At 40.8% G+C, this 15,506-nt stretch overlaps 2 protein-coding genes and 1 pseudogene across 2 annotated transcripts; 1 reads left to right on the top strand and 2 right to left on the bottom strand.

The window, feature by feature from the left end:
* Window positions 1–4,493: 4,493 nt before the first annotated feature.
* Window positions 4,494–5,236, bottom strand: LOC149029334 (protein IRX15-LIKE pseudogene; annotated as a pseudogene).
* Window positions 5,237–10,471: 5,235 nt separating this feature from the next.
* Window positions 10,472–13,278, top strand: LOC149029333 (G-type lectin S-receptor-like serine/threonine-protein kinase LECRK2). The gene has a single exon (XM_089150551.1). It carries the CDS (start codon window positions 10,690–10,692, stop codon window positions 13,141–13,143), a length of 2,454 nt encoding a protein of 817 aa, XP_089006677.1. The 5' UTR covers window positions 10,472–10,689; the 3' UTR covers window positions 13,144–13,278.
* A 961-nt stretch (window positions 13,279–14,239) lies between these two features.
* Window positions 14,240–15,037, bottom strand: LOC149029332 (uncharacterized). Its single transcript, XM_089142992.1, has one exon. It carries the CDS (start codon window positions 15,035–15,037, stop codon window positions 14,240–14,242), a length of 798 nt encoding a protein of 265 aa, XP_088999118.1.
* Between the last annotated feature and the right edge of the window lie 469 nt (window positions 15,038–15,506).

Below are 15,506 nucleotides of genomic sequence, written 5' to 3'. Positions count from 1 at the left end.
TCTTCTTTGTTGCCCGAGGGACCCTGGTCGGGAGGACTTTTCTCAGGACCATGAGAAAAGCCTTCCTCAAGAGTGGCATCGGCTGAATCCTCTACAACAACAACTTGAGACTCGGCTTGTGATTTCTCCTCTGGAAGTGCCGGCTCGTCATTCAGGTATGCCTCATATTGAGGGTCAGCTGGAAAAGGATCATCTTCTTCCTGGGCCCAGTCCGGGAGATCCATACCAACTTTCCCGAAGACCTCTTGGTGGCATACCTCACGAAAAGGAGCGGTGTTGAAGTCAGGGATCGATCCAAGGATTCACTCCCAAACGTCGTTCTGCCCCATGCGATAAGCTTGAATGTTGTAGAGACCTAGCAACTCGGAGAAAGGTACGCTGTTCAGGTATTTTCGAATGCACTCCTTTCGAAGTTCTGGCTTTATATGCTCAGGCTTGCTAGGGATCGCCAACTTCAGATGTTCTTCGAGCTCCCTACTTTTGATTTCAAGGTTGTCACCAAACAACGTGGCAGCTGCCTTTTGCTTCCTGGCCTCGCGCTCGGCAGCAGTGACACGAATTTTCGAAGCTTCGAGGGCTTCCTTGAGGGAGATCACTTCTTCCTCATGCTTTTTCTGCAGCTCCACGGTAGCTGCAGTCAGCTGGTCTATTTCAGAATTGGCCTTGGCCAATTTCTCTTCACAAGTTTGCAGCAAGGAGCTGGTGCGACCAACCCGGCTCAATGCTTCCATGTGTTGATAAAAGCTCAACACAGCATTCCTGGGAAGGCGGAAGATATCAGGAGAAGTCATAAGAAATTATGAAAACATAAGTAAGCAAGAAGACCGGTACCTTGTAGATTGACTAACAAGGGAGGTGTCATCCAGGGCTTCAAACTCCTGGCGATTAGAAGGAGCAAGATTGAGGGAGCTCCATTCTGCAGCTTTCTCGGGATCCCGAGTAACCCTGTCGGTCATCTTCAGGGTCCACTGGGGGGTGAAGACCTCCTCACCATCCGTCGAAGTTTTGGATTTTTTATTGGAGGGAGCATCAATTGTGTCATGCCTCCTCTTGGTTCGGGCGGAGGAAGAGACATTAGACCTCTCCACCATTGGTTTCTTCCCTTTACCCGAAGCATCAGCTACAGGCCTGATATTCCTGATACCCCTATAAGAGGGGTCGGGAGAGGGAAGAGAAACCTCTTGATCTACAGTCAAGACCCTGGGCGATCGTTACTCGGCTATCACAACGGCCCTAGCGGCCTTCACCCGCAGGCTTTCAGGGTTCATTCTGGGAGGCACTACAAAGAAGAAGGACAAGAGTCAGAATTCAAAACATATCACTTTAGTCAAATCAAAGGATGATGGTTAGAAGCTCACAATGAGCCAAGCCCCAGTACTGAAGGATGGAGTTATACTCCACTTCATATCCATGTATCTCTTGATACCACGGAATGGATTTGATCTTCCTGATGGCCACCTCATCTTCTCTGGATAAGGGAAGGCCCCGGTTACTCTCAGACGAAGAAGTAAACCTCCTCCAGGTGGTTGGGAAGTTAAGATCTGATGGAGGCGCTCGACAGAAAAAGTATCGTTCGCGCCATCTTTTGTGGTTAGAAGGGCAAGTTCCTTTGACAAGGATGCTGCCCCTCCAATCAAGTTCAGCCTTATTGCGTTTGGAAAGAAAAACCCATCCGGGAGGATGGGAGATAGAAAGAACATGAAAATGTACAAAAAGAGAAAGAGATGGCGTAATGCCAAGCTCAAAACACAAACCCAAGAAGCCGACGATGAGACGCCAGCTATTGGGGAGGAGCATTCCGGGACAAATATTCCGGTGATTCAAAATTGCGAAGAACAAAGGATTAAAAAAGGGAAAGCGAACCCCGCTTTCCAATGCATCTATATACAGAGAAAATTCACCCGAAAGGGATGAATCAACCCTCTCATCAGGGTGGGGAGCCCTAACCTGATATGAGGAAGGAAGATCAAAATCTTGGACAGCTGAAAGAAGGGTTTCCTCATTGTAAATGGAGGGAACAGAGCCAGGTCCACCATTGGACCCGGAGGTTTGAGGCTGTCTAGAAGACTCGACAATCTTGGAAGATCCAGACTTGAGAAGGATAGGAGAAGTTTCGGTTTTTTTTTCAAAACCTTTTTGAGAAACTTCAGCGAACTCCCCAGAGGACAGTTAGGGTTTTGTTATCACTATCCGACTGTTCGGGAGCAGGAGAAGCAAAAGCATCACTGCTATTACCAACATGGGGTACTAAAGAAGCCCTATCGTCCGCCATTACTCGTTTCAAGAACTACAAAAAGAAAAAGACCAAGAAACTTACCGATTCAAGGAGACGGAAGCTTGAGAGCAGGAAGGCGCGAAGCGTACAACAAAGGTTCAAATTCCAGACAGGAAGAATGAAACTTACGAAGACAACGAACCGCTTTTAAAACTCCCGCATGAGTGTTCGGGAATCTGAACGATCGAGATTGATTCAAAATCAACGATCAAGATTGAAAGACGTTTTGAAAGTTTGAACTCACGAATCCGAAATAGGCATTCGGAAACCGTCGCTTGGATGACGTGAGCCACGACAGATCAACTGCAACGAAATATGTGGCCTTACACTCACAACGCTCGAGGAAAAGTGACCACCGCATTAAATGTGATATGACATTTAATGAAGCACGCAGAGATCATCACCTGACGACGAACCCAGTTAAAAACCAAGCCCTCGGGATCGATCGAACGCTTGGTCCGGGGGGCTCGTGATATGGAGAGTTTATGATCAGACCGGGTTCATACCTGGTCCGACCCTCGACCCCGGTCGAGACGGAGAAAACCGAATCGCTCCCAAGCGAACCGGATCCGGAAAATGGCTTGTTGAAGAAGAAAGCTTATTCGGCTGCAAGCGTGCCCTAATCTTACTTATGGATTAGGGTAATCACCCTGATGATGGCAGACTCAAACTGACGGCTGCGGATAATCATTATCGAAGGGATAACCATCGCATAACCTAAAGGTTATCTCAGGAGTCCTCTACTAGCCCAAACTAGTAGAAGTTTATCGCTCAACGGATCTAACTAATAAGATCCAACGACTACCCGAAGAAGGCTCAAGTGCATCCAACGAAGGAGATTCGAAGGTACACTCTATATAAACCTCACTACCATACAAGGTGAGGGGCGGATCAATCGATAAAAAAGAATACTATCTGAGACTCAGGTTCATATACATACTGATAGACCTAAACTATCAGCGATCTGCTATCTAGATCACCTTTCCCAGTTCTTCATTCCTTAGCTCTGTGCTTCTAGCAAAGCCGTTTGTGATTAAGTTCATCAACTGACTTAGCCTTCGGAGGTGGACTCCTAACCCCAGCGGTCGGGCCAAATCTGACGCTTTCATTTTGCAGGACATCATGTGGAGATCCAAGGGCTGAGCAGATTTTGGACGCATCAGGTGGTGCACTGTCTGGTAGACCCAACCACATTGTGGTGTGTGGTGGACGTGCCATTGTGTAATTGATAATTATAGGATTATCCTGACCAACCTTGTCTTGAATTTAAAGAAGCGTCGCATCAAAGAGAATTTTAGAAGACACTGATTCACCCCCCCCCCTCTCAGTGTCAACTTGGGAATAACACAAATAACCTAAATAGAGGACAAACAATGTGATGAATATCATGCTTTACTAAAAAAAGGGAACGTGGCAGTTGCTTCTATACAATCCATCAATGAATCTAGCTAGTAACAAATGGTGTATCCGATAAAGTGGCATGTTGATGGATCGATTTCCCACTATAAAGCCCATCTTGTTGCAAAGGGTTTCCACCAACGTGAAGGGATTCACTATTTTAGCACTTTCAATGTTGTTGTGAAGCCAACCACCACTCGGTTAGTGCTCTCTATAGCCATTTCACAAGGCTAGGCAATCCAACAATTAGATATGCAAAATGCATTCTTGAATGGTGAGTACAGGAAGATGTTTCCATGGTTCAACCACAAGGATTTGTAGATCCTAAATATCCCAATTATGTTTGTCACTTAAACTGTGCTCCATATGGCCTCAAATAAGCTCCAAGAGAATGGTCCAATCGACTTGAAAAATCCGTGCTCTCAATTGGATTTCATCCTTCATCATCTAATATGGCCTAATATGTCCAAAAACCAACCATGACTCCACTTATGTGCTCATCTATGTTGATGACATGATTATTACAGGAAGTAATCAGAAGTCAATCAACAAGTTCTTGTCCAATCTATTGGTTATAAATTTGTAATTACTAACTTGGAATCACTACATTATTTCTGAGGGACTGAAGGAAACCAAAATTCATAGGGTATGCACTTATCCCAAACTAAGTATAGTCAATGTAAAGTGTGTCGGTGAAATATCATCGTGTCGTTGGGGGGCGACACAACACCCCCCAATGACTCAATAAATACCAAACATCGACGATATATTGCCGAAAGTCGGCGATATATCATCAACGATCGACATGTCGGACCTGCTTTCAAGTTTCAACAGTGCGATCGACAGTAAAGATGAACGACATCCTCTCTGGCACCGACGGACTACAACCTCTGGGGCCATCAACCAAGATTAAATCCCAAGGCACCTCGTACAAGTGATTGGGAAGATCATCGATCCTAAGTTTGCAGTCGGAGAATAGCATATTCTTTACAGGTTGACACTCCTTCCAAATCTGCTCCCTTACAGAGATGATCAATTCCTTCATCTAGCTAACCTTGGTTGTGTAAGTAAGACACGTCGTAAGCTTCCATGTCAGTTAGATTCCTCGACCGGGCATTCGGCCAACCTTCCGTCATGAGTTATCGGTGCTCAGCCGCGCCCCACGCGAGAGGTCTAATCACGCTGTCCTTATTTACGGCTCTGCTCAAACTTGGTGATTTTGTACTCTTCTCGTCAAGGAAAACAATGTGCCCATTTTGATTTAGGGCTTTCCAGAGGAGGGTTTTGTGGGTGAGCCCAAAAACCAAGAAATTGCAGGGGTTGGATGGGCAGTTGCAAAGAGCTGCAGCGATGGATCTCAGCTTGGCGACACTGAAGATAGTGGCGTAGTGGAGGAGGGCATCAGCAACATTGGTGGAGAAGGAGAACTGGGTTGAGACTTATCCACATCGGCGACATTTGTCCATTAATCACCGAACTCCTCAAAAAATCAACTGACATGTCGGCTGGTGTTGCCGGATCAGTGGTGTCGCCATCCATCGACACAGCAACACCAGTCGACATGTCGGACCTTAAGTATAGTTTGGATCTTCTACGCAAGACAAATTTGGTTGAAGCTAAACCAATGCCCACCCCTACGTCAATTGCCCTCCTAACTCCAAGTAATGATTCAATGTTTGATGATACAACACTGTACAAGATTACAGTACTTGACATTGACCCGGCTAGATATATAACATTTGCAGTGAACCGCGTTTGTCAGTTCACACACTCACCAACACAGGAACATTAAACGGCTATCAAGAGAATTTTACCCTATGTCAAGGACACCATAGACATGGGAATTCAAATTCACCCATCTCAAATCAACACTTTAACAGTCTATTTTGATGCTGATTGGACCGGGTGCCCATATGATTGCAAATCCACCAGTAAATATTGCATTTATTTGGGTGATAATCTGGTGTGATGGAGCTTGAAGAAACAACCACTATGGCTAGATCTTCAACAAAATGAAAATACAAAAGGTGTTTCATTTGGCTGTGTCAACTTTTGCAAGTTCTGGGTACCCACATCTCACCACCAATGCTATTCTGTGACAACATTGGCAGTGGCGGAGCCACGTTGGGACCGGAGGGGGCCATGCCCCCCCCCCCCCCGATTTTTTGAAATTGTAAGTATACTTGTTTCTCTCCTTATTTCTCTATCTTTAAATGTGAAATACTACTATTCCCCCCTCCAAAAATTAAAAATAAAAATTTAAGATAAAGATGATGGGTACAAATGTCATGTCATTCATAATATTTATCTAATGGTTATCATTAAATCCCTAATTTTAAGGAATAAAAGGTTAAATTCTAATTAAAAACTAACTTAAAAACTAACTCACGATCCATGAATTTTTCCTTATATATTCTCTCCTATTTTCATTTTTATTTATTCTCTCATGAATCTCCTCTTTTATTCTTTTTTTTTTCTCACACGTCTCACAAAATATTGAAGTAGTTAGCAAATTTTGGAATTTTCCTAAATCTTCTCCACATCAGGTATTCACTCTCTCTTTCTCAAATTATTCCTTTCTCTCTCTCACACACGAATTTTCTATTAATTTACCTAATTTTTAATGTAGACTCCACTTTAAAATATAATAATATATTCTGAGATGAGACCTACAGTGTGTCTCACATTGGCTCACATACATTCGGCCCCCCCCAATGTTCAATCCCTGGCTCCGCCCCTGAACATTGGTGCTACATATGTGGCCTCTAACCCGGTATTCCACGCTCACGTGGAATACATAGAAATCAATTACCACTTTGTCAGAGAACAAATGGTCAGTAATCAATTGTGCATATGTTTCGTGCCAAGTCAAGATCAACTGGTAGATATTCTAACCGAAGGATTGCTTAGCCCACGGTTCAAGAAGCTAAGAGACAAGCTCAACGTTCACAAGTCACTGTTTTGCTTGTGGGAGAGTGTATCAGAGCTTTCAAATCTAGTGTCCAACTCAATCTCAACTCATTCAAGAATTCAAAGTTTAAACCCAACGTGAAGTTGCTGGTCAATTACGGTTAAGGGAGATAAACCTTATCTCACTCGAACAACCTATTCAATTAAACTCTATCTGCTATGTATTGTACATTACATTTAACTCTATTTGAACACCTTATAAATATTCAAGTAGATTCAATAGTTTGTATGGATAATAAGATAATCAAAGTGAGCATAACCATTAAAAAAAAAATCCAATTATGGCGACAGATAAGACTTCCAATTTCCTGAAGTTCCTTCTTCATGAATCTTTTCAGCATTGCTATTCATGGAAATAAAAATTATGACCCCAGGAGGATGGAGAAAAGGAAAGGTTGCTGTTTCCATAGAAACTGAGTTAGGGTCCTCTACCAATCTTATGCTTGTTAAAGTTGAAGTTTGAATTAGAATAATTCCTTTTTGTATCCCCAATTGATGCAACCTTAATGCTTCAATTGTTTATTTTAATATTGAACCACAGGTTACACCCTCATTTTTCCAAAAATAAAAATATCGTACCCTTCTAGATAAAGGATAATACCAACTTCACACATTTTTTTTTCCTTTTTTTCCTTCGTTCTTCACACCTCTCTATTGCATAAAATAAGGAGGACTGTCACCTCTAATGTGGGTCCTATTAAAATTTCTACAATTAATTTTTTTTCAACATTTATAAGTATATCCTATTACTATTGTATGGTATGAAAGCGTCAAAGGAGCACATTGTTCTTCCGTGACGAAGAGGTGATCCAGACTCCAATCCTCTACTCTCATTACTAATCTTCCTATCTAACTAGACTCGTGTGTAACTTTGACTATTTAATTGATGGCCCAACTCCTTTAACTATCATTTATTAGAAGAAAAAAATATATATATAATTCATTAGGGATTTAATAAGTCTCCTTGGTATTTTTCTAGTATTCTCCCAGCTGCTCTTCTTCTCTTCTAATTTATTTTTTAATCTTAACTTTTTAATTCTTCAAATTTTCGAAACAGTTATGTGTAGATTTGATTTCAAGCATCAACTTCATATGAGCGATGCCAATCCTTAAATATATGTTCTGTTAGTAAAATTTCACAGCGAAGTTGTGAAATTGACGAAAAATACACACATCCAAGATGAGATTCATGTAGAAAAAAATAACAAATGAACCCCTCGAAAAATATCTGTACAAGATGAGATTTACGAAAAATACAAATGCCCTTGAAGAATACAAGAACCTCTAAACAATTTTGAACATGCAATTAGTTACATTGAAGAGCTCAACATTCTGAATATGACTCTCAGTCAATGTGGAAGAACGGTGAATAAGCCTGTTCAAACTCAATTTCGATGCCTTCTGTATCTAGATGAAATTTGTCTAGCCACAACATAACATTACTATGTGAGATTCAAATTTGGTGCAAATATATTGATGGTCTACCACCATGAAAAATGTTTGAAATTGTTCAGAGAGATGGAGGTACAGTTTCCATATCATGGCGTGATATTAGCATTAAAACATCATAACTAGTAGTTCACCATAGCAATAATTTACCAGCATCACTAAAGCTATAGTAGGCTGGGTACGTTTGACCCTTCTTATACCCTATTAATCCCAAGAACCTTATGTATTAGATATGACCAATTCTCTAATGCTAGATTGCTCACCATAGTGATATATGATGGTATAGACAGGGCCAAACATGGATGCGGACAGACCACCCTATCCTGGCCCACTCCAATCAAGGATAATTAGGGCAAGATTGGACTTCACTGTCCCGTCAATGTTTTGAGTTAGGCCAAAAAATTTTAAGCCCTAAATCATGGTCAGGGGAATAATAAACTGAGTTATGAGCGCATTCAGTGTTGTGATTTGATTTGAAAAGACTGATCCAATCCATTTTGGTTACAAAAGAATTCCTTCAGTTCTGTGCAATTAATGTGTAGCATGGATGCAGCCAAAGGTAAGGATCGAAATCTTGACTTGTGGTCAAGATTTCGATCTCGACCACTCGTTTCATATTATTTTATTTCTTTATTTATTATTATTATTTTACTTTTTAAACTATACCAAACTGTAACAAAAATATATGCAAAATCAATGTTCTAGATCGAAATCTCGACCACAAGTTTTGATCCTCGCTGTTCGTTGCATCATGCTGCGCATTAAGTGCACAGCACTGAAGCACGGTTCCTTCTACAGACCCTCCATTCTCTTAACAAGAAGCATAAAACTAAGAGCCATAAAAGTGCTAGGCACTAAGGGAGATTGAGAATAGAGATGCCTCTTCAGTAGACTTGTAAATGGATCAGAGTCAGCTCGGATGCGCCAGTATCTGAATTCAAATCCAATTAGCAAAATTGTTATCCGAATCCAAATCCAGTAGAAATTTAGATAAGGCATCCAAATTTGAATCGGGAACTTTATCAGAAAACCGATAATAATCCGATCCGATAAACCATCCAATTATTGATTGGTGATTGTCATTTTTTTTTTTTTTCCTGATTTCCAATTTTCGATTACCGATTACCGATTACCGGTTTCCAAATCAGATTATCAACCCTTTTTTAGAGAAAAGTGTTTAGTAATTTACTTTAATCGGATAATTTTCGATTTCTGATTACTAATACCAGTTTTTGAATCCGATTATCATCAATTTTCAAAGAAAAAAATGTTAAATACTTTACTCTATCTGGATAAAATTTTATCCGGATATTATCTGATTCGATAAACAATTATCCGAATCTGAATCTGATTGCTTAATAGACGGATATAGATATTATCCAATAATAAACTTTTCAGATACAAACACTCTTAAAAGAATACGAATGCAAATTTGAAAGTAAATTTAACCATCCATTTAAATGTCTACTCTTCAACTGTTAAAAACATTTTATAGAACGTTGTGCTTGGCACTACTCAATTATCAATCATGGTTTTAAATTGCAAGACAATTTCTTGGGGATTAGGGTTGTGCTTGGCACGCTGATAAGTGCTCAATTATTGAAATGTCAATTATGGCTTTAAATTGTAAAACAATTTCTTGGGAATTAGGGATAGTGCTTATAAAGCATGTCAAGAAGCAGAAGTTCTCTTCAATTTAATATTCTCCACCAATATTCAGCCAAGAGAGTGGGCTACACCATTAGACTCTCCTAGAAACCTTACAGAGGGTGTAGGAGGTGAGGTATTTTGATCATTTAACAAACTCTTTAAACAATATTAGACTCTCCAACATTCAGCCGAGTATTTTGACTTAAAATACTTTAAAAATTATTAGTTAGCTATGGTCAGTAGTATGGTAAAATCCATAATTTTCAGTGAAAAAGTCATAGGTTCAACCTTTGCAGACGATTTTCCCCCCAAATTAAATCAACCGAACAATATTTTAGGCTTTGATTAAAAGGATCTCGACCTAAAATTTTCTAAGAAAATCCAGCAGCTTACACCGATGGAATTTTCCACATGATTCTTGGACCACAACTAGATTTTTTTTTGGTCATTTAAAATAGTGGTCTTCAATCTTGTAGCCACACCTTCCCATGAGACTTTGATCATAATTACTGAAAATGATGAGGTGTGGCTGCAGTTTAGGGATTGATTTCTGATTACTATTTTTTTTTAGAGCAGGTGTTTTTTTAATACAGGAAATGCCGCCCATAAGAGTCCAACCACACCTCTCTGTAGATCTTGCAACTCAACGAACCCTTATTATATATTTTTTTCTATTTTGTTTTAGAGTTGACGAAGACCAACAGGAAAATCATTCAAATAGAACTCCTTTTTAAGGACCATTTGAGTAAACTAAAATCGCCACTTTCCGGCTGAGTTTACGAAACCGTAATGCTTCTCTAATGTCTAAGGTCTTTCTTTTAATGGCAGAGTAACTGCACATTAGGATTAGATTTCTTTCTTCTCTGATTGATTTTTAGACTTCATCATATCTTGCTTTCAAAACGTTTTGAGTTCTCTTAGGCCTTTTCACGAATAGCTTTTTGGCAATGGCTTCTGATGATGTTTTTCGTCATGTTCTCTTCCTCTCCTTTCTACTTTTCCCCTTCTTGGCTGTCTGTCAAACTAATTTGACCGTGGGTAACTATCTCATAGCCGGCGATGGAGCTTATCCATGGACTTCACCTTCCAAAGACTTTGCCTTCGGGTTTCGCAGCCTTGACACAAATTCATCAAATTCCTTCTTGCTCTGCATCTGGTTCAAACAAATACCAGATCAAACTATAGTTTGGTACGCCAATGGTGGAAACCCAGTTCCAAAGAACTCCAAAATTGAGCTTACAACAGATGGACTTGTTCTTACCGACCCCAATGGCCAGCATTTATGGAATGCTTGGATCTCAAATTCCAGCGATGTTGTCGCTTACGCTGCCATGCTCAACAATGGCAACTTCGTGCTTGAAAGTAGCAATTCTGTTTACCTATGGCAGAGCGTCAGCCATCCTACAGATACCATGTTGCCTGGACAAGTACTGGAAGTGGGTGGGACTCTTATTTCAAAGCTGTCGATGACTGATTACTCACGGGGAAGGTTTCAACTCCAATTGCTTCAAAATGGAAGTGGAACTCTTGCTCTCAACGCTGTCTCCTTGCCAGCTTATTATCCCTACTGGCCTCCATACTACTCTAAGGAACCTAATCCCGCTGATAACCGTTCCACGTTGGTCTTCAATGAATCGGTAGTTTTTATTTACAGGGGTAGCGATGGAAGCATTGTGGATCTCTCACCTTCCATCGTACTCCCGATTTCCGATTTCTATCACAGAGCAACCCTTGATGCTGGAGGAGCATTGTATTTGTTCACTCATCCGAGGCCTTTTCATGAAGGTACTGAAGAGTGGTCCGCCAAGAAATCGTTTCCTGAAGACGTTTGTGACATCACTGGGCAATATGGTAGTGGTGCTTGTGGGTATAATAGCTACTGTGGAGCTTCTAATGGGATGCCCATCTGTGAATGCCCTCCTGAATACACTTTTAATGATCCAAACAACACTCTCAGTGGTTGCAGACCGAAAGTTCCACTTGTATGTGAAGAGGGTGAATCTGCTTCCATGGAGAGTCTGTTCGAGTTCAGGGAGCTGGCTGGCACGAATTGGCCATTTAATGATTATGAAAGGATTCAACCCATTAATGAATCCGACTGCAAAAGTTCTTGCTTGCATGACTGCTACTGTGCAGTTGTTATTTTTGGTGACTCCATGTGCTGGAAGAAGAGACTTCCCATATCCAATGGGAGGTTGAGAGAAAATGAGATTGGAAAGGCTTTATTTAAAATTAAGCTTGCAACTTCTGTGCCACCTGCAAATTCTTCGAGTACAACTTCTGTGCTACCTGCAAGCTCTTCAATCTCGAAGAAGAAAGATCCAACAATAGCTATCCTCGCTGGATCATTGGGTGGTTCTCTAGTTGTCAACTTCATATTGTTAGCTGCAACTTGTGTCAGTGCTTTCGTTGCATACCAAAGAAGACCAAAGAGTGTTAATCAAGTTTCTAGTATTTCAGAGACTAGTCTACGTTCATTTACGTACAAAGAACTTGACGAAGCAACAAATGGGTTCAAAGAAGAATTGGGGAAAGGTGCCTTTGGGATTGTTTACAAAGGTCTCTACCCATTAGGCTCTAAGAGTCCAATTGCAGTGAAGAGGTTAGACAAGGTGGTTCAAGATGGTGAGAAGGAATTCAAAACAGAGGTAAGTGTGATCGGCCAGACACACCACAAGAATTTGGTCCGATTGCTTGGATTTTGTGAGGAAGGGACACACAGGCTTTTGGTGTACGAGTTTATGAGCAATGGCTCTTTGGCCAACTTCATCTTTGGGCTCTCAAGGCCTCATTGGGACCACAGAACCCAGATTGCAATCGAAATTGCAAGAGGACTTACTTATTTGCACGAAGATTGCAGCATTCAGATAATCCATTGTGATATAAAGCCTCAAAATGTACTTCTAGATGATTTTTTCAGGCCAAGAATTTCTGATTTTGGGTTAGCGAAACTGTTGACGCCTGACCAGGTCTTAACTAAAACAGGCATTAGAGGAACTAAAGGGTATGTGGCTCCAGAGTGGTTCCGGAGTATGCCGATCACAGCGAAGGTAGATGTTTATAGTTTTGGTGTGATGCTGTTAGAGATCATCACTTGTAGGAGGAGCGTGGAGACAGCATGGGGTGAAGAAGACAGAGCAATACTGACTGACTGGGCTTATGACTGCTACAGAGATGGTAAACTGGAAGAGCTGGTGGAGAGAGACGAGGAGGCCATGAGGGACATGAAGAGGCTACTGACTCTGGTGATGATAGCAATTTGGTGCATTCAAGAGGACCCTTCTCTGAGGCCTACGATGAAGAAGGTATTACAAATGCTTGAAGGAGCAGTTGATGTTTCCAGCCCACCATGCCCTTCACCGTTCGTCTCTTATGTCACAGATTCGTCAAAGAGGTCTTGATGTTCTCTTTGTCCATCATGTCCAAATGATAGAAAAATGAAAAGATAAGTAGACACTTCTTTAGCAATTATTTGATTTCAAGAGATTTGGAAAGATGAGATCTCTGACATAATTGTACTTATACAGTATGAGATTAAGCCATCTCCTTTTTTGTTTTAAATCTTCTCTCTTTCTGTTTATATCATGTCCTACAAACAAGCTCTTCTTAAATCCATTTTACCACTTCCCTGGAAGTTCCAGTTCCCACTTGATTATGTGGTGAACCACTAATTGGAATTTGCCTTTGAAAAACTTCCAAATTTCACGAAAATCAATGACCGTTGGATTTTTTTCTTGATTATATTACATCATTAATACAACGAGCAGCAGAGCAGTTGAGAATATCTTTAGAGTTTTTTTGAGGGCACCCACTTAAGTTTCAATAGTTGGATTGAAACAGTTGACTGTCCACTTAAGTAAGAAAATATTTCAGCTTCTCCACTATATATCTTTTGAAAAATTACAAGTTATCCCGTTACTTTTCACTTAACTTTAAAAATGAAATGACCATTTTAGTCCATGGGGTGAAAGGAAATCAAAGTTTTTCATACTGGTCGACCTCATTCAAAAATTTTTTTTTTTTTAATTTACAAACAAACTACCTAGGTTCACTCAAAGTCACCTAAACTCATTCAAGTTACAGACCTCATTGGTGCCCATGCACTAAGAAATCTCCTAGAGCATCCTCATATTTTCACAAACTCCCCAAAAAATGACTCCAACTTACTTCAAATGAGAGCATGCATGTTGTCAACTCAAAAGAACTGCTTTTTGCAAATTTCTTTGGAACCAAAAATTATTCATGGCTGGATAATCCTTCACAATAAAATACATGTTGAAAACCAAATCCTTCACAACAAAATACATGTTAAAAACCCACAACTTTCGAATTCACAACAACTTAAGCTCCGGATACGTTCGGAGAAAGCAACCATCATCGCAGGTTAGACATTAGATCGTCACACTCCACATAGTCAGATAACAGAAGTCATGTTCATCTTTTCATTTTCGGAACAAAATTCTTTTTTCTTTTTTCTTTTTTGGTAGAAACATTTGATTAACTGGAACGAGAAACAACAGCTAGCTGAGGAATAGGCTCCTTCAGCCACTGAGTGGATAACGGCCAATCCAACGGATTCTCACACATCAGGGCCTCCTGTGCCAAGGAAGGGGCTACAGTGTTAGCCTCCCTTGGAACAAAATGAAACTCACAAGAAATGGGGGCACTAGCTAGCCTCCGAATATCAACAACTACATTCATCAGCCTAGTTGGGACTTGTAGAGCTGGATGTAGAAGCAAATTGATCACAGCCAGACAGTCCGATTCAATGGTGATATGAAGCCAACCTTCCCCAATAGCAGTCCATAAGCTCTGCTTGATACCCAGCGCCTCGCCAACATCAGCTTCTCCGAAAACCATAGGAATCGATCTTACCATTAGAAGATCACCGCACCAATCCCTTACAACAAATCCAATTCCACTAGCCTTTTTATCCTTTCTCAGTGCTGCATCAGAGATTATTTTGAGTATTCCTATTCCTAGAGGACTCCAGGCTAGAAACTCACCTTGATTACTCTGAAGATGAGACTGATTTCTCAGATGTTGACCATGAACCAAGCTGAACTGATTTGCTGCTGTGTTGTTGATACTATTCTGCACCTCGATGAACTCTACTGCAGCCTTTGAAGCCAGCTGAATCACTTCTTGAGGAAGCCATCTGCTGGTGGTAAACAAAAGCATGTTTCGGGCTCCCCACAAGTACCAAGTTATAAAACCGATTTGAGCTTCCAGGAACTTATAGTTGTTTTTATCTTCTGCTTTATACCTGCTCCAGTCTGCTATCCACATAGCCATCGAATAATCCATTTGGCCATCGAATCTCAAACCTAGGTTCGAACCCATCCATACTGCTCTTGCAAAAGTGCAGTGAAAGAAAATATGCTCTGTAGATTCTAACTCCCCACACCTAGCACAGTTTTCTTCCACATTCATACCCCTATGGAGACAATTTACTCCTATTGATAGAGCTTGATTACACGCTCTCCATAGAAGAGATCTCACCTTTGGCAATGCATGTAAGCTCCATATTTTTTTTCCAAACTGCGTTGTCCACCAATTCCCATTGTTTCCGAATTGATGTGGATGTTTTATTTCTTTTGGTTTCCTTTATGTCAGCAGTTTGCATGTGATAGGCTGATTTTACTGAAAATACGCCTCTCTTGTCAGCATACCAAATTAGTTGATCCTCAACAGGAAACATCGGCAGTTGAATTCTTTGAAAGGCCAAAGTGATCTCCTCTGGGAACAGAGTTTCAAGAATACT

The sequence above is a fragment of the Hakea prostrata genome, chromosome 1 (genome assembly GCF_041222555.1).
Source record: "Hakea prostrata isolate BN-2017 chromosome 1, UWA_Hpros_2, whole genome shotgun sequence".
In the NCBI taxonomy this organism is placed as follows: domain Eukaryota; kingdom Viridiplantae; phylum Streptophyta; class Magnoliopsida; order Proteales; family Proteaceae; genus Hakea; species Hakea prostrata.
Note: the sequence above shows the minus strand (reverse complement) of the source record. Positions and strands in the feature narration are given on the sequence as shown.